This window comes from Acipenser ruthenus, chromosome 4 (assembly GCF_902713425.1).
Source record: "Acipenser ruthenus chromosome 4, fAciRut3.2 maternal haplotype, whole genome shotgun sequence".
NCBI lineage: Eukaryota > Metazoa > Chordata > Actinopteri > Acipenseriformes > Acipenseridae > Acipenser > Acipenser ruthenus.
Window position 1 is genome coordinate 44342932 of NC_081192.1, and position 26447 is coordinate 44369378.

The window sequence follows — 26447 nt, forward strand, 5'->3', positions numbered from 1 at the left end:
CTGACAAGCTGCATTATTAATTTGAACAAACTGCAGTAAATTCAAAATGTTATTTTAAACTTATCCACTGATGCTAACAGTATGAGGTGGCATTTTCTCTGTTCTTGCATTCATTACTTATTTTAGGTTTGAACTTAACATAACTTGGCTTTTTTTATTTTATTTTATTTTAAAGCGTTGCTTTGTTTAATGCATGAGATCAACAATGTACTTTGATGCAGTATATATTAGGCTGTCGTTGAGGGACAATATAATATTGTCAATATAAGCATCTCCACCCCCCTCCCACCTTGTTAGGAGACAGTGTTATGTGTGTTTCGGCTTATAATGAATATTGGCATTTCTATTCCAAAAATGATTTACAATGCCCAGAAGCCAAATTAATATTGTAGCATATGGTGGAAAATGAAGGAAGGAGACACACACAATTTTGCAGGCATTCGAATCCACGGCTTATTTGATTTATTCCCGGCCCCTGTTCAAAAACAACAAACAGTCTTGCACTCTGACACAGCAGCTTGTCTCACTCGGCTCTGCCCGAGCTGATGCGGGCACCCACTTATATGCTTTCATGTCCCTGCCTCCCTGTTGACGTTCTTGCAGAAACTAAGCGAATAAAGCAGAGTCTAATTCATTTTCTTTAGTGCAGCACGTTTTTTTTCCTAGAGCAGCCCTCCTTCTGAGTCAATCTTATCAAAAAATATTGTTTTTTTTCTTGTCATCCACACAATGTAGATTCTGCAACATCTATATCTTTTGAAACTTCTGCTTGAGTTTCACCTTTTCTTATTCTGTCCACTACATCAAGTTTCATTAAGAGATTTTTTTTTGCGGTCTACCATGCTTCATACTATTACTGAATTGTCAGAGTCTTGCTTTGTTGTTGAGCTCCAGTCACGCTGACAGGCTGTGATTGGCTTGTTTTTGTGACTAAAAAATAATAATTTGGACCAGTTGTCTTTATTTAGTATTTGTTGTCCAATAGATGGAAACTGAGCTTTCGATACAGCAAGTCAATATGAAAAAGCCAGGATTGATTTAAGTTTGATTTACAGGTGCTGCGGTGACGTTCCAGACTGGAAGCACACTAGAACTGGAAGCTGATTGGCTGATTATTACTGAATCGTCTTCTAGTTAGGGAGGCAATGTGGTCCAGTGGTTAAAGTCCAGGGCTTGTAACCAGAAGGTCACCGGTTCAAGTCCTACCTCTGCCACTGACTTACTCACTGTGTGACCCTGAGCAAGTCACTTAACCTTCTTGTGCTCCATCCTGTGACTCCGCATATAATGCATAGTTCACAGTCTACCTCTGTAAAGTGCTTTGTGATGGTGGTCCACTATGAAAGGCATTATATAAAAATAAAGATTTTATTAATGTTGTACAATGAGTGTTACAATGCTACTGTATAGACCACTTGCCAATGTTGGGCACTTCCCTTTCTGTATGCGCACACTGCCTGGCTGCCTACTCGCTGGTAGCCAGGCAGTGTGTCGTCTGTCGAGTACATTGACTTTTCTTGTGTGTTTTTTCAGTAAAAAGCCAGAGTTGTTTTGCAACAATAGAATTATAAAGGCTGCAAACTAACTTTTATAATATACCCATCAACGTATTTTGTTTTATCCATTACAAATGTTTTATTTGCAATTGTGGTGATTTGAAGTCCTGCGCTGGTGATTTACTTAATGTTTTGTTTTGTATTGAAATTGATAGGAACAGGACAAAACATGGATGATAAATAGCCAAATACAAAGACAATATTTATCTGCTAAATATATTTAAAAACAAGCCAAATTTGGCTGGAAAACCGCCAATCTGACAGCCCTGACTACTGAAACATGTATTGCGCTTGCTCATATGACCGACTGAGCCATTGCATGACCGAAGGATGCATTTTCTGACATTACACTGCCATAACAGTATTGAACATGTACAGCCAGAAAGTAATTGTATGCCTCGAGTGAATTTATTTATTTATTTATTTTTTCAGGTTTTACTTCGTGTAACTTTTGCTGTCTTGCCATATAATGTCTAGCAAAAGTGTGACGTTGTTCTCCCAGCACATCTTCACGCCACTTTCTCTGTTTTGATAGTCTGCTTTCAGTGTAAATGTATTTAGCTGACTTGTACATTTCATATTGCCACCGTTGTTGTCAACACACGCCTATGTAAACACCAAACTTCTTTTGCCAGTAGGTATGCGTGTGCAGGTTATGTGACGTAGGGCAGCAAGTGATCTATAGTATAGGGTGTTTGTGGAAAGCAAAAAAAAAAAGTGAATCGTCTACCATACTAGCTGCTGTGGGCAACAGGCACAGCGCAGGGCTGTCTGGAAGGAACTAACATTCTGTTTGCATTGTGATGTCAGCTTGTTGAAAATCTGGCGCAGTGTGAATGTTAACTGTTTAGCCAGCTGTGTCAAGTAATTGATTAGCAGATTCTGAGTTCTTGGGATCAGAGGCATTTCTTCATCTAGAACTCCTTAACAATGTTGTTGGGAGAGGTACGTTGGCATATCAGCTCAATTTGGTATGTTAACCCTTTTGTGATTCTCAAATTATGAAAAATCTGTGCAAAAATCATTAGTAACAAATGTCCATAAGTGGTAGCGTGCACAGTGGTTAATGCCTTGCAGAATTATTTTATATATAAAAGCTTCTCCCTGCCATGACTGTGGAGAACACTTGAAAGCAATTTATTTTTTATTTGTATGCTTCAGTAGTTTATTTCCATGATTTTATAAGATGGTGGGAATAAATCCTGCAGCAGTCTAACTGTGTGGTTGTTGGCAGCTCATTCTGTGCCTGTGCGTGACCCCTTGAGTGAACATTCCCTGCTTTTCTACAACACAGAATCTGCAAAATGCCTGCAGCTGCCAGGAAACCTAGTCTCCATTTCCCTTCACATTTGGTGGACTATTGTACTAACTGTACTGTATCGGAAAACCTGTTTTCTTACATTTGTTACAAAACACAGCCTTATAAGGTACTGCTGAAAATGGTAGAAATAAACAATGCGTTCTGTAAACCAGGAAGTAGCAAGCTTTAATGTGCCTGTATTTCCATTCATACAACAGCAGTTGTGTATATGTAGAGATACAAAGTTGTGAACTATACTGACACAAATCTAAACTCTACTTGGGTTAAGTTAAAATCCTAATGGTGCTTGGGTAAAATGTGATGTGGATGTTTTAATGGATATTATTGTAGGTTACTGTACATGTGTAGTCACACAACTATCCACATTAATCTCTCTGAACTAGGACTTGATTTGATACACGCCTCCTCTCAAATCATAGCTTCATATCTCTGAGCCATTTGATGCAGTAACTTCATATTTGCAGTGTCGTATAAACACTGTACATTTTCCAACAGCAGTACACATTCAATGTGGAAAAATAAGTTTCCGGTTTCCTTAGTATGGCTTGGCAGAAACAACAAAAAAGTCTCTGGATTCCAAAACATATTTGGATGTTGTAATGTTTACACTTGGACAGAGCTGACATACCGGCCTTCCTGTTTTTAAAACAATATGGGTCAAACAATAGGAGCCTAAACATGCTGAACCTGTTTCTCGTCCAAAAAAAAATAAAATTAAAAAATGCGGATGTCATTCCTTGTGATGCACTGTGTAAACTAGAAAATAAGACATGAACATGCCACTTACTGTAGGGCCACCTATCTGTTGTATCTTATCTGTGTTAATTTATATCTAAACACTTGTCTCAGTCTCCTGTGGGTGTAGAACAAGGGATATTCCAATCTAGCCCTAATGTTAAAGTGATTAAAATTAGTAGTACAGCAGTTGCCAAAGATATAACACAATACACACACATACAGAATTTCATAGGGTTTTATTTGTTTAGTTCCTTTTCCATTGTTAATGCTTTCTTTTGGTATACTTAATTACATCTCTCCTGCAGCCAGTACGATCAGATTGATCCCATTAATGTAAATTTCATACATTTTTTTCTTATGAAGTGGATTGAGCAACAGCACTGACTACATTTTTCTGTGACACATTGTAGAATAATCCAGCTCTGTTCTATGGTATTTAAAACTGCTTACTTTACTGTAAAATGAAGTTCTATATCCTTGAAATGCAAATGATTTTATAGTAGGAGGATTCCTAACTGCTCACTCAATTGAAGGGCCATAGAAGAGTTAGTCCCGTGGTGCAAGTTAAGTAGAAGTAACTGTTTTAGCTCACTCTTGATTACACAAGTCTCTTGTGTTGGCAGTTTTACTGGAAAGAATGTCCTGTTTTGTGTTTTTTCTTCCTAGGAAGCGAGAGGTGACTGACCTTTAAAAATATGAGCCATTTCTGGTGAAATATTGGTAACTGTTCTTTAATCTAGAAGGGTACAGTATTGCTTTTTATGTGGGTTTAAGTGGACTGAAAAATCCTCCTCTAGGTCCTCTGTGTAAAGTCTGAACACTGTCTGTGACAGCTGTGAAATTCTCAAGTGGACTTTTTTAATGATGATCACAGCTTAACACCAGTCTATGTGAGCATGCACCAATGAAGAGGTTTAAATTAGCGCTGAGTTGCAGAGCACATACACTTTTATTTCTACAGGCGTCTAGTCCCTTTTAAATTGAGAACCTGAAATGACATGTGCATTGCCCGGGGACCCAGGACAGGGCCAGTTGAACTGTTCTGTGGCACGTGTGGTGTTCGCTTTATTGGTTGCATTACATTAGAGTCGTAACGTTATTCACCTTGCAAACTGTTTTCTGTTCTTTAACCTTTTAAGGACCTGGATTGCGTTAACACGATCATACTGAAGTGGGCTTCTAGGACCGCGATCGTGTAAATATGATAAAAAAAAGCACTGCGTTTTGTTGACTTAAAGGGCCACCGTACTTTTGCAGTACAGGCAGGAAACACATCACATTGCATAGGGGAGGAACTGACGTTCACTCCTTGATGTTTTGTGTTTCGTGTGACATCACTGAGGGGCATTTAGTGTCTAAAGGGCAGTTTTTATAGGTGGCCGCAGAAACAAAACATCACAGGAACTTGTTTAGAGCTAATAAAGGGGAAACACTGTAAATCTGATGTATTTTACATACAATTATATTATAATATGTATTCTGTCTCGTATGTTTATAAATATCAAGAAATGAGTGGATATAGCAGATACTGATAATGGAATGAATAACAATTTATTAAATATTTATCAAATAATCGAGTGTCCATTATTGCTTCTATAAAGACCCTGAGAATAAACATGTATTATGTCATTGCAATCACTCAGGTGAAACATGTCTTGCAATTTGCTCAAACATCAATATTTTTCAACAAGACTTTCAGGAATTGTAAGGTCCCTCAAAGTTTTGTATGGTTTTTTATAATGGTACTTTATAATGTTCCCCAGAGTGTTCTGAACAAAAGGTCACCATTTCCATGATGCTATTGTAAAAATAAAAATAAAAGATTTGTAGTGAATATTTATAGGAAGAGAGTCAACTACAGCTGGTCCTGGGGGAGCATCCCACAGAAAAATGCTTGGTCAAGTGTGTGTCGATACATTTTTTTTTTTTTGTTATTCTCCACCCCCCTTTACATTTTATACAGTGCAATGAATTAATAGTATTCTTTTTTCATATCATTTCTGTGATGACATTACAGGCTTGTCCCACTTAGGAAAGTTAGTGTAACTGAACACCCAAACAGCAAACACACAACTTATAATTATATTTTGTTACTAATATTATTAAATCTCTGTTGTGAATTGGTAGAAGACAAAATTATACCGTAACAAACTTGTGCCATTTGTATCCAAATAAAATCAACTTCCTACTACAGCGCTGACAGGTTTTTAGTTGCGCCCATTTTATGATCACATAGATTACAGTGGGCTATGTTGTAGGGATGTGTTTGGTACATTTTTATGAATGTTTAAAAGTTATGCAGGTGTCGGCATTTTAAATGTTTTTAAACCATATCTACATACACACGCTCTTTTATATTACATTATGATATGTACTGACAGCCTTGGTTAGTATTTCCTTTTTTTTAATATAAATTTGGAGCTGCCAATTGTTTTATACCCCATTTTTATCCCCAATTTTGAAATGCCCAATTTTAAGCCTGGCTCACCGCTGCAACCCCTGCGCTGACTCGGGAGGGACGAAGACGAGCACACACGTCCTCTGAAAGGTGTGCCGTCAGCGGCCCACTTTTCACTCTGCAGGCCCGGCCTGCAGCTATCTTCAGAGCTGCAGTGTCGGAGGACCATGCAGCTCTGGGCTGCTTGCGGTTATAGTACTTCAGTAAAATATGTAATGAATATCTAGTGTGCAAGACAGTGTAAGAGAAGTACCATGGTAGAATATGTTTGAAACATACAAAATATACAATAACATTAATCATTTTAATTTCGAAAACGGAGCACGCTCCGTCCCTCCCCCCCTCCAGCTCTTGTTATCCAGAAGCGAACCTTTTATTTCTTCTTTCTCCATCTCGACAGCAAAGTGTTGTATAGCGTAAGCTGTATTGAAAGAAACTCCTCTGCTGTTTGGGATTTTTTTGTCAAATGCCCAGACGACCAAAAAAAAAAAGTTTAATGCTAACTGTGCAAGCGACTCATATCAAGTGTAAGTTCATATTAGTAGTAGTAGTATTAGTAGTACTATTAATATTTTTAGTAGTAGTAAAATGTGACTGATAACCTGCTTGGAACGGTGACTGTTAAATAAAGCTTTGTTTTGCCTCAGTCCGCTGCAGTTGTGCAATGCAAGCTTACTGTATGTATCGCAAACATCTTCAATTATGTGTAAATAAACAACATGTATTTATTTAAATTATAAAAACATAATTACTGTTCTATATAACATATTTTTAAACTACATGTGACCTGTTGTATTCCATTTATCTGGATTACCTGTAAATATATTTTTCTATCAAATAAACAAGTAGCTATGGTGACATCACCAGTCAATTTATGCAAATGAGTACCACTGAAGGTTCGAACCTTAAATATATTTAATGTTACACACACACACACACACACACACACACATAGTTCTAATCAAGTTTACTTACCCCAGTGTGTGTGTCTAAAATCTGTTTGGCCTTGCGGTGCCTTGATGATCACGTTTGCTAATCCTCTTTCTTTTTTTTTTTTTATTTTACAGATAACACCAGAGATTTTCAGTAACTGTAAACAGGCCTTAAGTGCTGAAACAGCTGAATGAGGTGACTAATAAAAGAAAGGAAAATGTCTTAACCTGTGATTCCTCCCGACACCCCATCCTGTTCACATTCTGATGTGACTCGCAGAGAACACCTAGTAGTAGGACGTTCCAGCAAGTTGGCAGCACGCAAGACATGAGTTTACAGACGCACCAGCAGATGGGCTCCGACAGAGACCTGCAATCTGTCGCCTCGTCAATCAGCCTGCCTTCAGTCAAGAAGGCGCCAAAGAAACGACGCCTTTCACTGGGCTCGCTGTTCCGCCGGAAAAAGGACACCAAGAGCAAGTCACGGGACCTGAACTTAGGAGTGGACGGCATTGCCAGCGTCGAGAGCATCCACTCGGAAATGTGCAATGACAAGAACTCTGCCTTCTCCACGGCTGGAGCCGCTTCCATGAGCGGAGCTGGCATCGCCCTGGCAGGCGTCCCCACCTCCTCCATATCATCATCCTCTTCCTCCTCCCACAGCAAGCCGAGCGGGGACTTCCTGGAGTGCCCGCTGTGCCTTTTGAGACACTCTCGAGACCGATTTCCTGAGATCATGACCTGTCACCACCGGTCGTGTGCCGACTGCCTGAGACAGTACCTGCGCATCGAGATCTCGGAGAGCAGGGTGAACATCAGCTGCCCGGAGTGCTCGGAGCGCTTCAACCCCCATGATATCCGCTTGATCCTTAACGACGACTTGCTCATGGAGAAGTACGAGGAGTTCATGCTGCGTCGGTGGCTGGTGGCCGACCCAGACTGCAGGTGGTGTCCTGCGCCGGACTGCGGGTAAGGACGTGCTTGTAGTACAGTCGCATAATTGCATAGGCTCGGGACCGGTGTGACGCTATGCACATAGCCGGAGTATGCAGATAACAGAAGTAAAGGAATACAATAGGATACAATGACAATAGGTCTACGCGTACATGTATATATGACTCGTTTTAATCAGATTCATAACATTATTTTACGTTTCTTTATTGCACGTAGTTTAAAATACAACTTCAAAACAATAAGCAAACTTGATATATGGTACAGTATACCTGTAAAACATTCAGACATCTCTGTGGCAACACATATGAAAAATAATAATAAAAGTACAATATAGCTGGCACGAAGTTCATGTTAAGCATTAAACTTAAAGAACTGTACATAGCCTACAACTTAGAAAAAACTCCACCGATTGAGCTGACAAAAAGTGATTGCAAACTACAGTATAGACTAGGCTAGCCTATATATACTGTATGTAGTATAGAAAAAAAAAAACTGTCACAAGACAAAACCATTTGCCTTCATGAAGGCTTGTATAGAGTACAGTATATTTAATTTAAAGTAACTTAATCAGAAAAAGAAACAAACCAATGAAAAACCGGTACGTTATAGAATGCTACTGTACGCTCATGCATGCACTACTGTATTCTCTGGAAACACAGTAAATTAAAAAAAATATATATATATTTTTTTTGTACAGTGTTGTGTCCGAGTTGAGGTGCACAGATTTAAGAAACTTCTAAGCTTTAGGCTTTTCGGAAGCCGATTTACTTTAGAATAACAACGCCAGGAAAACCAATCGTAATTCAAAAAGGATGTCACTTTTATTAGCAAAATAATTCAGCATAACATCACTCGCTCTGCTCCCAAATCCACTCTGCCCACTTTATTACTGAGAATAATAGAAGAATAACCATTTTATTTATAAACCATTCATTTATTTTGAAAAATAAAATGGAGTAGTGTCCGTTATTGCTTATAAAGACCCTGAGAATAAACGTGTATTATGTCATTGCAATTACTCGGGTGAAACAATGTCTTTTGATTTGCCTAAACATTAATATCAGGGTTCTCCCCAGGCCTTTTCAGTGGACTGCCAGGCAAATTGGCTGTCACCGCCCAGCTCAAAAAGCCCGATCCTCCCATCTTGCAGATGCTACTGTGCCTTTAACAATAAGGGTTGATTGCACTTCTAGCAGACTAGTTGCGTGTTGCTGGGTGAAAAAAAAAATCTTGGAACCACATGACAGCTGTGTTAAAGTTTGACACAACATTTAACCAATCGGACAGTTGAAGGGGCGGGTTTTCTGTGTTAAGCACTTTGAGAAGCTAAAACATTAAAAATAAAAATTAACCAATTATTTTCAAAGCAAATAGTGACAATGAATGCAGGGTGTCAAAATAAGCCGGCGATCGGTGCAGTCCACTGCCTAATACTATATTTGCGCCGGCTACTTAATTAAAAATATTAAGATTATTTTTGGGTATTATCATTTAGTCCATTTTTGTCATATACATGTGCACCAAAAAAAAAACCTCAAAAAGTGTGTTTCTTTTTGTTATATCGTAAGAAATAACAATATGTACCCAGGTGTTTGAAAGATATTGGGGGGGGTTCATATATAGAGGCTGTACGCCTTTAAGAAGAAAGGCGTGATGGGATATCAGCTGAACACTTGTCAGCTGATATACAAATGCTTAAGTGTAGAGCTGCTGGATTATTACACTCCGGTTTCATGCAACAGTTGGATGGTAAGCAAATGTGTGTGAGTACTGTTGTGAAAAGAAAAAATGGTTAAAATGAACAGTTGCATTCAAAAAATGTAGAGCAGCGAAAAACAAAAATAGACGTGCATTAACAGGGTTATTTGTGTGAACACCAATAACCCTACGTTATCTTTCCCCAGTCAAATCCTAGAGTGCCTAAATAAGCACAGTAATTTACCATAATAAACAGTAATGAAAAAGAAAATATAGAACATAAAGCGCAACCAGATATAGTAAAAAAAAAAAAAAGAAAAGACAACATATTCAAATTCTTTGTCGTATTATATATTTAAGGTAAGGCAAGTTTATTTTTCCTTTAAAAGTGCTCCTGGCTATAATGTTCTGCCTCCCGGCTGTACAGAATTCCTGGGGAGAACCCTGAATATTTTTCAACAAAACTTTCAGGAAGTATTGTAAGGTCATAGAATAACTCAGGTTTATACATGTATCTCTAAGCAGAATACATAATACAAAATGTTTTAACAAAAAAAAGCAAAGTTTGTATGGTTTCTGAAGTACTTTATAATGTTCCCCAGAGTGTTCTGAAAAAATGATTACCATTTCCCAAGATACTATTGTAAAAGATTTTTAGTGTATTTTTATAGGAAGAGTCGGGGAGCATCCCACTGAAAAATGCATGGTCCTGGAAGGGTTAAATGTATTTTAAATGGGGGGGGGGTTACTATTAAAATAGGCAACTGATAATGAACTACAGTAAAACATATTTAAAAAGGCTGTACAGTACCCAACCACTGTTGACAGAGTTGTCTTCAAACGTGTTCCTAATGCCATTCTAAATAGTTTATTCTTGGTGTGTCATCATATGTTCCATCTATACCACCCACAGCAGTGGTGTCACATTCCTGTCATGTTTCAGTCTCTGCTTCTAAAGAATTTCTCTTGGGGTGTGGCACATAGCCAGAGCCTTGTGTCATGTCCCCTCCAGCGACTCTCAATGTATCTGCATGATTTTTTGCACTGATGCATCAAACCACAAGCTGATGAAAGCACTGAGGCCTTGCTGTGTAAGAAGAAAGCCCTTTCTGCAGTTCATGACAAGACATTAGCAGTGTTCAAGCCACCATTTTTGTCCAAACTTTTTATGGTATCTCTTAGTAGCTAAAGTGCACTGGCCCCTTGTGTTACTTGTGATGCAATGGATATTTTCTTGTTTCAGACATTTTTAAGTTTAAGGCCTGCCTACTTGTAAATGATAACCAATTCAATGTATTTTACTGGTAACAACTGGCAGTGCACCTGTAAGTTGCCAGATATGCATGTTGCATTGAATTGTTAGCAATGTGTTGCAGTCTAATGCTAATTTTCATGTTTGGTAAAAGCCTTACACATACAGTACACACACATTTAGGAATTAAATACTCCTAAATACTATTTTTTTTTTTTTTAATTTTTTTTTTTTTTAATGCAGCATGTTTGATCATTGTGATAACTCACTACAAGATAAGGACATTTTTAGGTGGTTAACATGCTGTGTCTCTTAAAAGCTTTAAAACCTACTTATTATTATTATTATTATTATTATTATTATTATTATTATTTTCTTAGCAGACGCCCTTATCCAGGGCGACTTACAATTGTTACAAGATATCACATTATTTTTACATACAATTACCCATTTATACAGTTGGGTTTTTACTGGAGAAATCTAGGTAAAGTACCTTGCTCAAGCGTTCAGCAGCAGTGTCCCCCACCTGGGATTGAACCCACGACCCTCCAGTCAAGAATCCAGAGCCCTAACCACTGCTACACAATGTAGAGTAACCTTATCACACTGTGTTGCTCTGACCCTTCATTTTCAAATGGTTGGCTGGATTTAGACTATTAAGATCATTGCCATTGAACAGGCAGTCCTGTTGTGTCTTCCTATTTGATGCAAAAGGAAAACCTAGTTCGAATGGGTAATTCCTGTGGTTTATTGTTGATGAAAGCACTAGTTGCAGGTTAATATCCAGACATTCAACATGTTGCCCATAGTGGATATACATGGGATGACATACTTTTTTTTTTTTTTTTTAATTATTTTTTAGAAAACTTTCAATGTTATGGAATTGCTGATCTACAGCAGGGTTAGAAACTAACAAAACAACTCTGTATAAAATTCCACATTTTTGTAAGATGGCTTTACACTTCCTTCAAAGATGCAACGTATTTCAATAAAATCAAACGGCCACTAAACTTCGCATCCCGTGCAGAGGGATAACACAGACATAAACGTCTCATTAAGTGGGGTTGGCATTGCAGGAGAGATGAAGGGAGGTTTCAGTTCCGAGTGACAGTTTGGTAAGCATTATGAATGCTTATTCACCACCTCTGCACCCAGTTAGAAAATTGACTTTTCCTGCATTATTTTTTTTTTTAATGCAAGACTGAACTTGAGAGTATATCTATACATTTGCTTTAAGTACCAGCGTGAGTTTCTAACCGTGTACAGTATGTTCTGTAAAATACAGGCTAATCCTTATCCATGTTTCAGTATGTTTTGTCACAATGGGGAAAGTTATGCTTTCACTTTCAGCTGACATTGTTGCAGACTCTTGGTAGGTAGGTGGGGTCTGAATGAATTAATGCATATTGCCAACCGCACCACTGCAGAAATCAAATATTTCAAATAAATCAATATTTCAATGCTAAGAGACAACCAATATTAAGTTGATTTTTGAACCTTGATAATAAATAAATAATATATAATAATATAAACCTTGATTAAAAGCTTATATTGAGTCTATAACACCTATTACAAACCTCTATTAGTGCTTCTCAAAATGCATAACAAAACCAGACAATCCAGATCACCATTCAGCATTACAGATAACATTATCTATTATCGTACCTGTTACTGCTGCGATGACAGCTACTGGAGTGTTGCATGTTTAGCAATATAAAGGATCTGGAAAGCAACTGCTCCAGTCTGGGTTGAATTTGCATCTACAGTGTTTGCGCTTCTTTCGAAAAGCAAAAAATCCAGAGATCCAACAGTACTGTCGTGAGATTTGCGAGCAGATCTTAATTTAACTTAGAAATTGCGTGTCTCACGATGAATTCTCGAGAGTTGGAATACTGTTAATGTATTAATATTTTGTATTGGGTCACTACTTTTCAAAAAATAAATGAATGACGGAAACTAAACTGGCACTTCTAGAACATGCTCAACAAAATGATTTTTCTGAAACTATGCAGTAGAACTAAACCTTATTAGAAAAGAAGTCAATCTTTTACTTGGTCAGCATGCAGAATTTCTTATTCATAGAGACAATACTATTTTAATAGCAGCAGACCCAATCATTTGCTTGCTTTGAGACTACGTAGTATTGAGCATTTTGCTTTCGTTTTATCAATTAAATCTACACATGGAGATATTTTGTCAGGCCCTTCACAAATAAACTCTGCATTTCCGTTCCTTTTACTCTAAAATTGTATAGCGCTGATATTTGTTATGATAAGGAAAAGTGTATGCGATTTTTCTCCAAAACCTCCAATTGCCACGGCTCTCGACTGATGACTCGGCAGCACTCTGAGCACCATTATCCCTAGATGAGCTGAAAGATGCTTTGCAGGACATGAGGAAGTGGAAGTCTCCTGGTATTGACTTTCTGGATACAGTTGGCCCCCCTTTTACTAACTATGATGCAGACTGCTATTGAGGTGTTAATTTTCATATAGATGTAAATACTGCTATCATATCTTTTATTACTGAAAAAAGATAAAGACCCCACAGTTTGTGTGAGCTATCGTCCCCTGTCATTGATTAACTCGGATACTACGCTAAAGTGCTCTCGTGTCGCCTTGAGACCTATATGATTAGATTAATACATCACAATCAAACAGGATTTATTAAGAGTCGTCTAGCATCTGATAATGTTCGCCGTCTTCTTGACATTATACAGACGTGCTCAAATTTGTTGGTACCCCTCCACAAAAAACGAAGAATGCACAATTTTCTCTGAAATAACTTGAAACTGACAAAAGTAATTGGCATCCACCATTGTTTATTCCATATTTAATAGAAATCAGACTTTGCTTTTGATTTTTTTATTCAACATAATATTGTAAATAATAAAACAAATGAAAAATGGCATGGACAAAAATGATGGGACCGCAAACCTAATATTTTGTTGCACAACCTTTAGAGGCAATCACTGCAATCAAACGTTTTCTGTAGCTCTCAATGAGACTTTGCACCTGTTAACAGGTAGTTTGGCCCTCTCTTCCTGAGCAAACTGCTCCAGCTGTCAGGTTTGATGGGTGCCTTCTCCAGACTGCAAGTTTCAGCTCTTTCCATAGATGTTCGATAGGATTCAGATCAGGACTCATAGAAGGCCACTTCAGAATAGTCCAATGTTTTGTCCTTATCCATTCTTGGGTGCTTTTAGCTGTGTGTTTTGGATCATTATCCTGTTGGAGGACCCATGACCTGCGACTGAGACAGAGCTTTCTGACACTGGGCAGTACGTTTCGCTCCAGAATGCCTTGATAGTCTTGATTTCATTGTGCCCTGCACAGATTCAAGGCACCCTGTGCCAGGCGCAGCAAAGCAGCCCCAAAACATAACCGAGCCTCCTCCATGTTTCACTGTAGGTATGGTGTTCTTTTCTTTGAAAGCTTCATTTTTTCGTCTGTGAACATAGAGCTGATGTGACTTGCCAAAAAGCTCCAGTTTTGACTCATCTGTCCAAAGGACATTCTCCCAGAAGGATTGTGGCTTGTCAATATACATTTTAGCAAATTCCAGTCTGGCGTATTTATGTTTTTCTTTCAAAAGTGGAGTCCTCTTGGGTCTTCTTCCATGGAGCCCACTTTCGCTCAAAAAGCGACGGATGGTGCGATCAGAAACTGACGTACCTTCACCTTGGAGTTCAGCTTGTACCTCTTTGGCAGTTATCCTTGGTTCTTTTTCTACCATTCGCACTATCCTTCTGTTCAATCTGGGGTCGATTTTCCTCTTGCGGCCACGCCCAGGGAGGTTGGCTACAGTTCCATGGACCTTAAACTTCTCAATAACATTTGCAACTGTTGTCACAGGAACATCAAGCTGCTTGGAGATGGTCTTGTAGCCTTTACCTTTACCATGCTTGTCTATTTATTTGCTTTATCACTCGAGCCACTCGCCCAGGCTGTCTGCCAGTCCACTATGTCTACCCCTATTACTGTTAATTCTACTCCACATCACATTTCGCTCTATGCAGATGATGTGCTGCTGTAATGTTGAAAATGTATCTCAATCGCTCCCCCACCTACTAACAATTTTTTATATAAATTTAGTCGTTGCCAATTATTTTTAGTATTTTCTCCCAATTTAGAATGGACAATTATTTAAGCTCAACTCACTGCTACCACCCCTGCGCTGACTTGGGAGGGCGAAGACGAACACACACTGTCCTCCGAAGCGTGTGCCGTCAGCCGACTGCTTTTTTTTCACACTACGGACTCACCATGCAGCCCCCCAAGAGCTACAGCATCGGAGGACAACGCAGCTCTTGGGCAGCTTACAGGCAAGCCCGCAGGCACCCGGCCAGACTACAGGGTCGCTGGTGCACGGTGAGCTGAGGACACCCTGGCGATGCTCGGCCAATTGTGCGCCACCCCCTGGGAGCTCCCGTCCACGGTTGGCTGTGGAATAGCCTGGACTCGCGACATCAAGACTATAGAGCACATCCTGCACTCCATGTGGAGCGCCTTTACTGGATGCACCACTCAGGAGCCCCCCCCCACTAACGATTTTTGACAATTTTTGTGTATTATTGGGATATAAAATGAATTGATCTAAGTCTGCCTTAATGCCCTTGAACACTATGATGGGGAGAATTGTCTTCCCTCCAAACATACTGTTGGTTAAGCATTTTAAATATCTTGGTGTAGAGATTCATCCCTCTCTTACATTCCAGCACATTGAATAACTTTTAACAAAATCTTTAGTCGGGTGGAGGCAGACTTAAACAGGTGGATGCACCTTCCTAACTCGTTGCAAGCTCGAATCTCGAGGAAGCATACTTCCTCACATCAATTTTTTTCAGCTCTGTGCTTCCACTCTCTCCCCAACAGGTTATTGGGATAGATTGCACACTATGATTTCCAAATTTATACGGAAAGGAAGGTGTCCATGCATTAAATGCATTACTCTGCAACACAAGAAAACCTTGGGAGGTTTAGCATTGCCAAATTTTTTAAATTCTATTTCTGGACTTTTGTGTTGCATCCGCTACTCCTGTCTCATGGCGGCCTCTAGAGGAAAATTTGGTATTTCCACATAGGCTTCAAGATCTGGTACATACTGGTATTTGTTTATTTAGCAGACGCCTTTATCCAAGGCGACTTACAGAGACTAGGGCGTGTGAACTATGCATCAGCTGCAGAGTCACTTACAATTACGTCTCGCCCGAAAGACGGAGCACAAGGAAGTTAAGTAACTTGCTCAGGGTCACAGAGTCAGTGGCTGAGGTGGGATTTGAACCGGGGACCTTCTGGTTACAAGCCCTTTTGGCAGTGCAGAATACGTTTTGGGTCCCATCATCACACATTTAATTACAGTTTGGCGCTTTGGAAAAAACATGCAACACTCACAATAAAATGGCATTCTCATACACCTATCTTTTCATAATTCTTTGCTTATGTCAGGTGGCTGTCCCTTTTCCTTTCCACAGCGGCGGAATAGGGGGATACATATTCATTCTGATATTTTTAATGATGGCGTCATTCGCACATTCCAGGATTTAGTCACAGTTTAACTTGCCAGGTGGTTCTTTCTTTTTTTTTTACCTTAGACTTCGTTCAGCAGTTCGTGCCTATGGAGTGCCCTGGGGACAGTTTCCATCACATACACTACATAATATGTTGCACACAGAGGTAGGACAAAAGGGCTGGTTTCTGCAATTTATGCTTGCCTCTTAAAGGCTTCGTATAAACCTCTTGCCGCTATTACTATTTGGAATAGGGACTTAAATTTAGATGAAGAAATTTGTTGGGATACTGTCTGGAACAATGTAGGCTCTGCTTCCAAGAACCCAAATCATCAGATTATCCATTAAAATTTTTCCTATAGAATACATTTAACCCCTTGTAGGCGTCACCTAATGAAACTTTTTCCCAGTCCTTTATGCACGCTCTGTCCTCAGGGGGCCATGGGCACCTTTCTACATATAGTCTGGGAGTGTCCGGATGTGGTTACATTCTGATCTTGGGTTTCTTCAACCTTGTTCACTATTTTGGAGAAGGATATTCCTTGCTCTCCTCTAGTGCTTTTACTGAATGATGATTCATGCCTTAACATCTCACTACAGTAGAAATGGATCTGGTTAAAGGGAGAAGGACTTGAAAACATGAGCAGTTCAGTTGCTGGGCTGCAGTCCACCACAATCACTGCTCCTTCTAGAGCAGATTAAATAAGCATCCATTTTCTTATGAAAGACTTGAGTAGTTTTAGTATTGCTCACTTTTGTATAATGCAGTGCTGCTGTGGCCCATCCCACTACTCTTCCCACAGCTTTTGAATCCAGGTTTGTGTGGTTTTCATACTTTGGTTGATTTCTTCATTGTAAATGTTGTATTGCCAAAGCAAACATGCAGATTCTGTCTGGTTTAGATTACTCGCCATACCACTCCATTTCCTCAGAACATACTGAGAGCAAAATACTTTTAAATGTGTGGTAGCGGTTGGAGCTTAAATGGGGAGTAGGCAGTGTGGCTCAGTGGGTAATGAAATGATCATGCTTCCTCTGTAGGAGGCCCATAAATGTAAACATTGTTTTAGTATTTATTGGGTTGTATTGGTGTTACAAAAATCCTGTCCCCGGGGCACGTCTGAGCTGTTGGGCACATTTAGTTTTTCTGACTCGCCACTACACTTGAACTGTGGTTTGCTTGCCTCCACACCAAGACGATGTGTGCAGCAGCGGTTAAATTAAGCACCTGTCCTTCAAAGCGCCTACTTTGAAATTAGCAGGTTACGGTGTAGGTAAGCTTTTGCTATAGGTATACAGTGACAGTTACTAGTTTGATTTGAAAATGGGGTGCAAGAGGAAAACACTCAATGAATATTGTGCACAATACCCTGGCCAATGGTTGAAGTCTCCACGTAGGGCGAAGTGGGCCCATCTGCCTTGCCTTCCAGTGACTGTGAGTCCAGCTGTGCTGAAGAAGGAGAGGGGGAGCTCAGACTCCGAATAATAAGTTCAAGTTAGTTCTGTTCAACTATCTAATGTTTTGTTACGTGAAATATTATTTTTTACTCATATTTATGCTATAAAGGTATAGCTCTGCTGTGACAAAGCGTTATTTCAATTAGAATGTTGGTAACCATGGTTTTGTTGCATGTTGAATATGATAAAGGGGTTTTGCTAAATGAGACGTTTCAGTGGCATAAATAGTCTGTTTTATTTTTTTATTGCTGAGTTTTCTGATTGGGTGACGGTTTCACTATGTCTAATTTTTAAGGACGTTGTACTCAAAATGATGCAAATAACAGTCCGGTTTCATTTAATGTATATTGTACTTGGTGAAGTACAAAGAATCCGCTTCCAACAGAACAACACTTCAGTAACTTCAAAGTATAGTGATTTTTGTATGTACCGTATATCAACAACTCACTTCCCCTGTATTGGAATAACACTACAGTGTAGCATTTAAAGACTGATTTTTAGCTTTTACTGCCTGTAAGTTTTACTTGTATAACATTACTGTGTGTGTCTTCCTGTAAATTGGATGCTGATTTCCAGAATAGCATGTTGTGTATATTGATTTTCATTGTAAATGAACTGAACCTTATTTTTTTGTATTTGCTGTAGTACATTGTTATGGCTAGAGGTTCCCAAAGGGAATCGTGGGGACAATTACACAAGTAGTTTCACAGTAATGTTATTTAACTTGTTTTACAAAACCTGTTTTTAAAAGCTATCAGTAGAATAAAGCATCGTCTCCCTTCTGACCAGTAAAATAATACTGTTACTTGTGGTATATACCTATTTCTTTCCATGTTTGGTATACACAATACGTTACCTCTCAAAGTCCATACAAGTAGTTTAAGTGCTCAATAATGTTAGACATACAAATCTGGATCTGGCATGGCCATGTAAGGCTATTGTGCCTGGTGGGCCACAGGCATTTTGGGGAGAATTTTATTTAGCTTAGGTCGGCCAGGGTGTCCTCGGCTCACTGCGCACCAGCGACCCCTGTAGTCTGGCCGGGCACCTGCGGGCTTGCCTGTAAGTTGCCCAGAGCTGTGTTTTCCTCCGACGCTGTAGCTCTGAGGTGGCTGCATGGTGAGTCTGCAGTGTGAAAAGAAGTGGTCGGCTGACGGCACACGCTTCGGAGGACAGCATGTGTTCGTCTTCGCCCTCAGCTTGGGAGTGTTAGTGGTGAGTTGAGCCTAAAAATAACACTGTGTAACACAACTTTTGTTCCTGGGTAGTAAGTGTTATTTCCTAATTGCTTATGCCTCAAAAGTATAGAAAATGGCTATTATTCCCCACAAACTTTGCTTTTGTGACCAGGACAGCGATATTTTGAAATTTACCTATTTGCAATGAGAAAACGGGCGAATTTGTGTCTCTTCATTCACATAGTCAGAAAAATACAACATATGAATCCAAATTAACATGTATTTCTACTAAAGTAATACAAAAATGACTACAAAAGATTTAGAAGTGAGTAGTTTTTCGAGATTTACGATTATACTGTAAATCACTTTCACGAATCAGCCCCCAAATGTAGTCTCCCATGTTCTCGTTATACTGTCCTTGGTAGCGGCGTTCAAAGTCCAGTATATCCTGGTGGAAGCGCCTTGCTCCTCCGAGTACGCTCCCATGTTCTCCTTGAATTTATCAAGATGAGCATCAAGGATATGGACTTTGAGGGACACCCTACAGCCCATTGTGCCGTAGTTCTTCACCAGAGTCTCAACCAGCTCCACATAGTTTTCGGCCTTGTGATTGCCCAGGAAGCCCCGAACCACTGCGACAAAGCTGTTCCAAGCCGCTTTCTCCTTACTAGTGAGCTTCTTGGGGAATTCATTGCACTCCAGGATCTTCTTTATCTGTGGTCCGACGAAGACACCGGCTTTGACCTTTGCCTCAGACAGCTTAGGGAAGAAGTCTTGAAGGTACTTGAAGGCTGCCGACTCCTTATCTAGAGCTCTGACAAATTGTTTCATAAGGCCCAATTTGATGTGCAGTGGTGGCATCAGCACCTTCCGGGGGTCCACCAGTGGCTCCCACTTGACGTTGTTCCTCCCCACAGAGAACCCGGTCCGCTGTGGCCAGTCCCGCCTGTGGTAGTGCGCCTTGGTGTCCCTGCTGTCCCAAAGGCAAAGATAGCAGGGAAACTTGGTAAAACCGCCTTGGAGACCCATCAGGAATGCCACCATTTTGAAGTCTCCTATGACCTTGATGCCATCTCAGAAAAATGCAGATATGTATCCACTTAGGCAGCTGGAACTAAACTGAACTGGTGGGCTTAAGGCCCCTGTATTCATACTACTATTTATATTACTGGAAAGTTCTAGAAGTTACTCCAAGTTTACTCAGCACTGAATCTATCTGGAATGTTCTGGGAAAATAGGTAAATTTCAAAATATCACAGTCCTGGTCACAAAAGCAAAGTTTGTGGGGAATAATAGCCATTTTGTATACTTTTGAGGCATAAGCAATTAGGAAATAACACTTACTACCCAGGAACAAAAAAAATAAATAAATAAAATTGTTACACGGTGTAATTGGATATTCTAAATTGGTAGAAAATAATAAAAATAATTGCCAACCTAAATGTAGAAAAAAATAAAAAATAATAATGAAAATATAATGTGTAACTTATATGTACACTGAAGGTGCTGACTGCATGACTTTCATATAAGTTTTACCCTAAACTATTGTTGGTGCTTGTCATTCTGCTGTGCAAATTGTACCCTGTAGTATCCTGTTATGGATACAAGTTTTACTTGCAGTACCAAGACCTACATTTTAAACTGTTCATAACAAATTTAATACATTTCCTAAATAGCTGCTTAGAATGTTTGCCTTATTATGGTTAAATAAAACAACCTGAAAAGCCTTAACCCAGTGGTCTGTATTGTGCACACTGCCCTCTAATGGTACCCAACCTTGTATTTTATCTATTTAACTTAATTGTTTTATTTCCCCGTTTCTTATTTATTTTAACTTGGGGAGATGCATGACGGGGTGCTTTTAGGTCAAAACTACTTTAATCAAAGTATACAAATGTTAAGTTTTTTTTATTTATTTTAATTTTTTTGCTTTACAGGTATGCAGTGATAGCATTTGGCTGTGCCAGCTGTCCAAAAATTACTTGTGGCCGTGAAGGGTGTGGTACAGAGTTCTGCTACCACTGTAAACAGATCTGGCATCCTAATCAGACCTGTGACGCTGCTCGTCAGCAGAGGGCACAGAGCCTACGCCTGAGGACAATCCGTTCTTCATCTCTCAGTTACAGCCAGGAGTCTGGCACAGCAGGTATAGATGTGCTTTTCCCTCTTTGTGCCAGACATGTCAGCCTGTGTACATCATCAATGAGTAAATATCTCACATTCTACATACCTGCTTTTAAATAAAAATACCAGTGTTTATTTGCAAAGATAGTCAGTTAGATCAGACCTCATGATGTACAGTTAGCTAATAAATTCAATAATAAAAACACCTTGGTTAACTTTGTTATATACAGGCTAGATTAGTAGAAAGGTTCCAATCCCAGCTCAACCCATCTACAATAGCAATGTTTGAAATGTAATCTTAGTGTCTTTTTTCACATCTTGTATTGCAGATAATTCCATCTTTTAAATGCCTGCTGCAGTATTGCTGTCTGTTAATAATGTGATTTGTCTTCCTTTCCAGCTGATGATATTAAGCCTTGTCCAAGATGTGCTGCTTATATAATCAAGATGAATGATGGAAGCTGCAATCATATGACATGCGCAGTGTGTGGCTGTGAGTTCTGCTGGCTCTGTATGAAAGAGATCTCTGACTTGCACTATTTAAGGTAATTGAACATCATGTGAGAATGCAGTGTCGCATGTAAACTTTAATTCTCCCACTTTTTTCTCAACATTTGGGCAATTGTATTCAATTTGTTCTTCCAAAAACCAATTTCTGGCCTATTTTCTATTGCACCTTGGTTTCTGATCTCATTAGGTTTTAGAAATGAGTAGATATGCAGTCAGTACTTTTGCTAGGTACCCTGACCGTACAGTAGTGAGCACCACCTGTGTGCTCCACCAGCGCTCTGTCAGTGTTTGGGGTGGTGGTGGTGTGCTTATGGAGGTGCCTCCCTTCGAATTGAACATTGAACTGAGACCCTGTGTTTTGGACAATAAATATCACCACGCACTTTTGCTGCCAATTGATCAGTGATGTCGGTGTTAACCAGTGTCCTGGCTAAATTCAGAATTCCACACTGCACTGACAATTAACAGGGCACTCATGAAAAAAAGATACTGCGTAATATTCAATTACTCCTGTACCAGACATGTATGTGCTGCTTTGTTAACCTTAAAAGTAGTTGTATTTGGTGCATGCGGAGTAATGAATAACTCCTAAATCTCATCTCCATCAGCCCTTCAGGATGTACATTTTGGGGCAAGAAGCCTTGGAGTAGGAAGAAGAAGATTCTGTGGCAACTGGGTACTCTGGTGGGGGCCCCTGTTGGGATTGCATTGATCGCAGGGATAGCTGTTCCAGCCATGATCATCGGCATCCCTGTGTACGTGGGAAGAAAGGTAGGCATTGTTTATAAAAGTGGCAACAATTCTGTTCCATTTATAAATCTTTGATGTAATGGCAGATTGAACAGCTGCCAATAAAGTGTGTTCAACAGTGACAAACCCAAATGTAACAGGCGGTCTGCTTGACAAAACTTTCATAAGTCTTTTTATGTGATCTGTGTCTGGTGACTATTTGTGAAACTAGCTCCTTTTACTGAGATGATTTTAAATGCACTGTTTTATATACTCATAGTTTTAAATTAAAATAAGGCTAGAAACGGGATATAAAAGTTGTTTGCTATATAAATGAATACAGTAGTTCGTCTCATCCGACTGCAGTGGGACCAGAGTAAAGGCGGATATATAAAAAGGCGGATAAATTTAATAATAGTTGAAAATCAACTACTGCTACATGCCCCCTGGACCCCTGGCCCACTAACCTTGTCTGTCTCTGTGCCTCTGATCTTGCTTCCTCCATTATCCACACTCTCAACCTGTCCCTGGACTCTGGCTAGGTTCCTGCTGCCCTGCTGGATTGTGAATGATCTCCTGCTCAATGCTGATGCTGGTGCTCCCTCTGTGCTTGTCCTCCTTGAGCTAACTGCCGCTTTTGACACCATAGATCATGGCATTCTTCTTGACCGCTTTCAGAAGTATGCTGGGATATCTGGAATCTGTCTCTCTTGAATGTCCTCTTAATTATCTGGACTCATGCAGTCTGTTTTCTATGCTGGACATAGTGGTGTTGCAAACCCGGTCACTTGTGGTGTCCCCCCCCCCCCCCCCCTTCTCTTCATTATCTACATGCTTCCCTTGGGTCACCTCATCCGCCAACACATGCTCATGTTTCACTCCTATGCTGACGACACCCAGCTCTACTTAAAACTCGACCCTGGAAGCCCCTCTGACAAGGTCCGGCTCTCGGCTTGCATTTCAGACATCGAGGCCTGGATGTCTGCCAGTTTTTTTTCAGCTGAACACTAGCACATCTGCACTCCTTCTAGTAGGATCTAAAACTCAACTTAAGAATCTAAATATATCTGCCCTGAACCTCAGAAACTGTCTGCTGCTGCCTTCCCCCACAGTACGAAGCCTTGGTGCACTTATTGACAGCAACCTCTGCTTTGATGCCCACATCTCCTCCGTGGTCAAATCTTCCTTCTACCATCTTCTCCAAATTCCGTCCCTATCTTTCCCTCCCGGATGCGGAGATACTTTGTCATGCATTTGTCTCTTCTCGACTACTGCAACTCTCTATATGGCGGTCTCCCGGCGCGCACCATAATCTGACTGCAGCTAGTTCAGAATGCCGCTGCCAGGATCCTTACCAGATGTAAAAAACGTGATCAAATCACCCCCCGTCTTGCCCAGCTGCACTGGCCATCTGTAAAGTTCAGGATTATTTTCAAAGCTCTCCTGCTCACCCACAATGCCCTTCATCACACAGGTCCAGAGTACCTCCACAACCTGTTGACCCACTATGTCCCTGCCCGCAAGCTGAGGTCCTCTGACTCTGGCCTGCTTGTTATCCCCAAGCAAAAATGCACCACACTTGGAGAACGCTCGTTTAGCTTCCTGGCTCCGACTCTTTGGAACTCTCTTCCAGCTTTAGTGCATGATGCTCCCACCATTGACCCACATGTTCTCTCTTGCTTTCCACGCTCTTTAAGCCTGATATTTTTTTTGTTTATTTAGCAGACGCCTTTATCCAAGGCGACTTACAGAGACTAGGGTGTGTGAACTATGCATCAGCTGCAGAGTCACTTACAATTATGTCTCACCCGAAAGACGGAGCACAAGGAGGTTAAGTGACTTGCTCAGGGTCACACAATGAGTCAGTGACCGAGGTGGGATTTGAACCAGGGACCTCTTGGTAACAAGCCCTTTTCTTTAACCACTGGACCACACAACCTCCTATCTGCAATTAGCTGCTGTGTTGCTGCTACGATTTCATGTATTATGCTACTGTCATGTTTTATGCACTCCACTGTTTTATGTAGTATTGTTTTTTTTTTGTTTTTTTTTAACTGTATCCTGTATTATGCATTTCTCTGTATTTTGAAGTATTATGGATTTTCTTGTTACCGCATCTTGTAAAGCTCTTTGGTGGTCCACTATGAAAGGCGCTATATAAAATAGATTGATTGATGTACTGTATATTGCAGTGTGACTAACACCTACATGTATTGTTTTGGCTGGAAGGTTGTTGTGAAGTACTGTGTGTCCATAAATTTGGGCATTCAGAATTTGGGTATTAGCTTAAGCTGTTTTTCTTTGTTCAAGATTCACAACCGGTATGAAGGAAAGGATATTTCAAAACACAAGAGGAATCTGGCAATTGCTGGTGGCGTCACTTTGTCTGTAATAGTTTCTCCAGTGGTTGCGGCAGTAACTGTAGGTAAGCACTGAAACAAACTTTTAAACTAACTTCCTTGCAGCAAGAGCTCTGGTGATGGTTTGGAGTTTGTATTAATGAAGTAAAAAAAAAAAATAGTTGAACCTTTGTAGGAGTACAGTCTGGCTTTCCATCCCAATCATGGTGATTTTTGGTCTCTGTGCTTCCATAAGTCACAGAATAAAGTGGAGTGTGCCAGCCAGATGGAATCAAATCCCTGAAACTTCATTTATTTATGTATTTTTTTTTTTAATCCCTCTAAAAAAATGAGTGATAGCAATATTAAATGAAAAAAGGCAAGAGTATCAAAAAATGCTTTCTTTCTTAGTTAATTGTTTTGTTGCACATGTTCATTTTCAGTGATTTGACATTGCAGGAATTGGAGTACCCATCATGCTGGCCTATGTCTATGGAGTTGTTCCCATTTCCCTGTGCCGCAGTGGAGGCTGCGGGGTTTCAGCAGGCAACGGGAAAGGAGTGCGGATCGAATTCGATGACGAAAATGACGTCCATGTGGGAGGTGGAAATGCTGCCACTGGTGAGGCTCATTCCACTGAAGGAATAGGATCCATCCATAACCCTGTGTTTTCAAGGATGAACCCAAGTTCATTTTTGACAAGGAAATCACTCCATGCCGAGCTTAGAAAACAAATTAAAGACATTTTAGGGATGCACGGTACAGATAATTGCATGGAGTGATGTGTCTAGGTAACAGGAAGGCTGAAAGAACATTCTTGAAGAGGAGCCACAGTCTGCTGCCCTTGCTTTGGTTGGGTATATATCAGAAGCTGGTTTATTATCAACTAGATACAAGAAGAGTGCTCCTTCCAGCTGGATTGAATTTAACAAAACTTTTAGCTGCTGCTGTTACCTGCAGATACAGCCTTAATTGAAATTAAGTTTTTGTTTCACTTATAAACAAGCTATATAACTGTTGAAGCAGTTTAGTCGATTTTTCTGATATTATTATTATTTTTTTAAATTAATTTATTTTATTATTTTGATTTCAGATGCTACGTCTGTAGCAGAAGCCCATAACAACCCCAGTATTGGCGAAGGCAGTGTTGGAGGGATGACTGGGAGCCTGAGTGCCAGCGGCAGCCACTTGGACCGCATTGGAGCAATACGGGATAACCTGAGTGAAACTGCCAGCACTATGGCACTGGCTGGGGCCAGCATCACAGGCAGCCTTTCTGGAAGTGCCATGGTCAACTGCTTTAACAGGTATGGTTAGGCATTTTTTAATAGGACCATAAATGGTTCTGTGTTATAAAGGTCAACGTTTGAGCAAGATGACATTTTCACCACTGTCATCTTGCTCGACAGTTTAATCTTGTTTGCATTTTTTTTTTAACCTGTTCCAAATTGATGTTGCTCATATAATTTGATGGCAGAGTTTATTTGCTTGTTTTTTTTTCAGGCTGGAGGTGCAGGCGGATATACAGAAAGAACGCTACAGTCTGAGTGGTGAATCAGGCACAGTTAGTCTGGGGACAATCAGTGACAATGCAAGTACCAAGGCAATGGCTGGATCCATTCTCAACTCCTACAATCCTGTGGACAGGTAAGAGAAGATTCAAAAGATGAATGAGTGCATGATAAACTCTT

General features: G+C 40.0%; 1 protein-coding gene across 5 annotated transcripts in view; it reads left to right on the forward strand.

The window, feature by feature from the left end:
* LOC117400429 (E3 ubiquitin-protein ligase RNF19A-like) overlaps nt 1–26447 on the forward strand; it is a 45786-nt gene that overhangs the window by 16542 nt on the left and 2797 nt on the right. For all 5 annotated transcript variants that reach the window (XM_059022439.1, XM_059022436.1, XM_059022437.1 and 2 more), the window contains 8 exons: nt 7141–7974; nt 20992–21200; nt 21579–21723; nt 22297–22459; nt 24728–24842; nt 25216–25377; nt 25850–26063; nt 26260–26403. In XM_059022439.1, coding sequence (XP_058878422.1) covers nt 7334–7974; nt 20992–21200; nt 21579–21723; nt 22297–22459; nt 24728–24842; nt 25216–25377; nt 25850–26063; nt 26260–26403 — 1793 coding nt within the window. In that variant the 5' untranslated portion in view covers nt 7141–7333. The remainder of the gene's footprint in view (nt 1–7140; nt 7975–20991; nt 21201–21578; nt 21724–22296; nt 22460–24727; nt 24843–25215; nt 25378–25849; nt 26064–26259; nt 26404–26447) is intronic.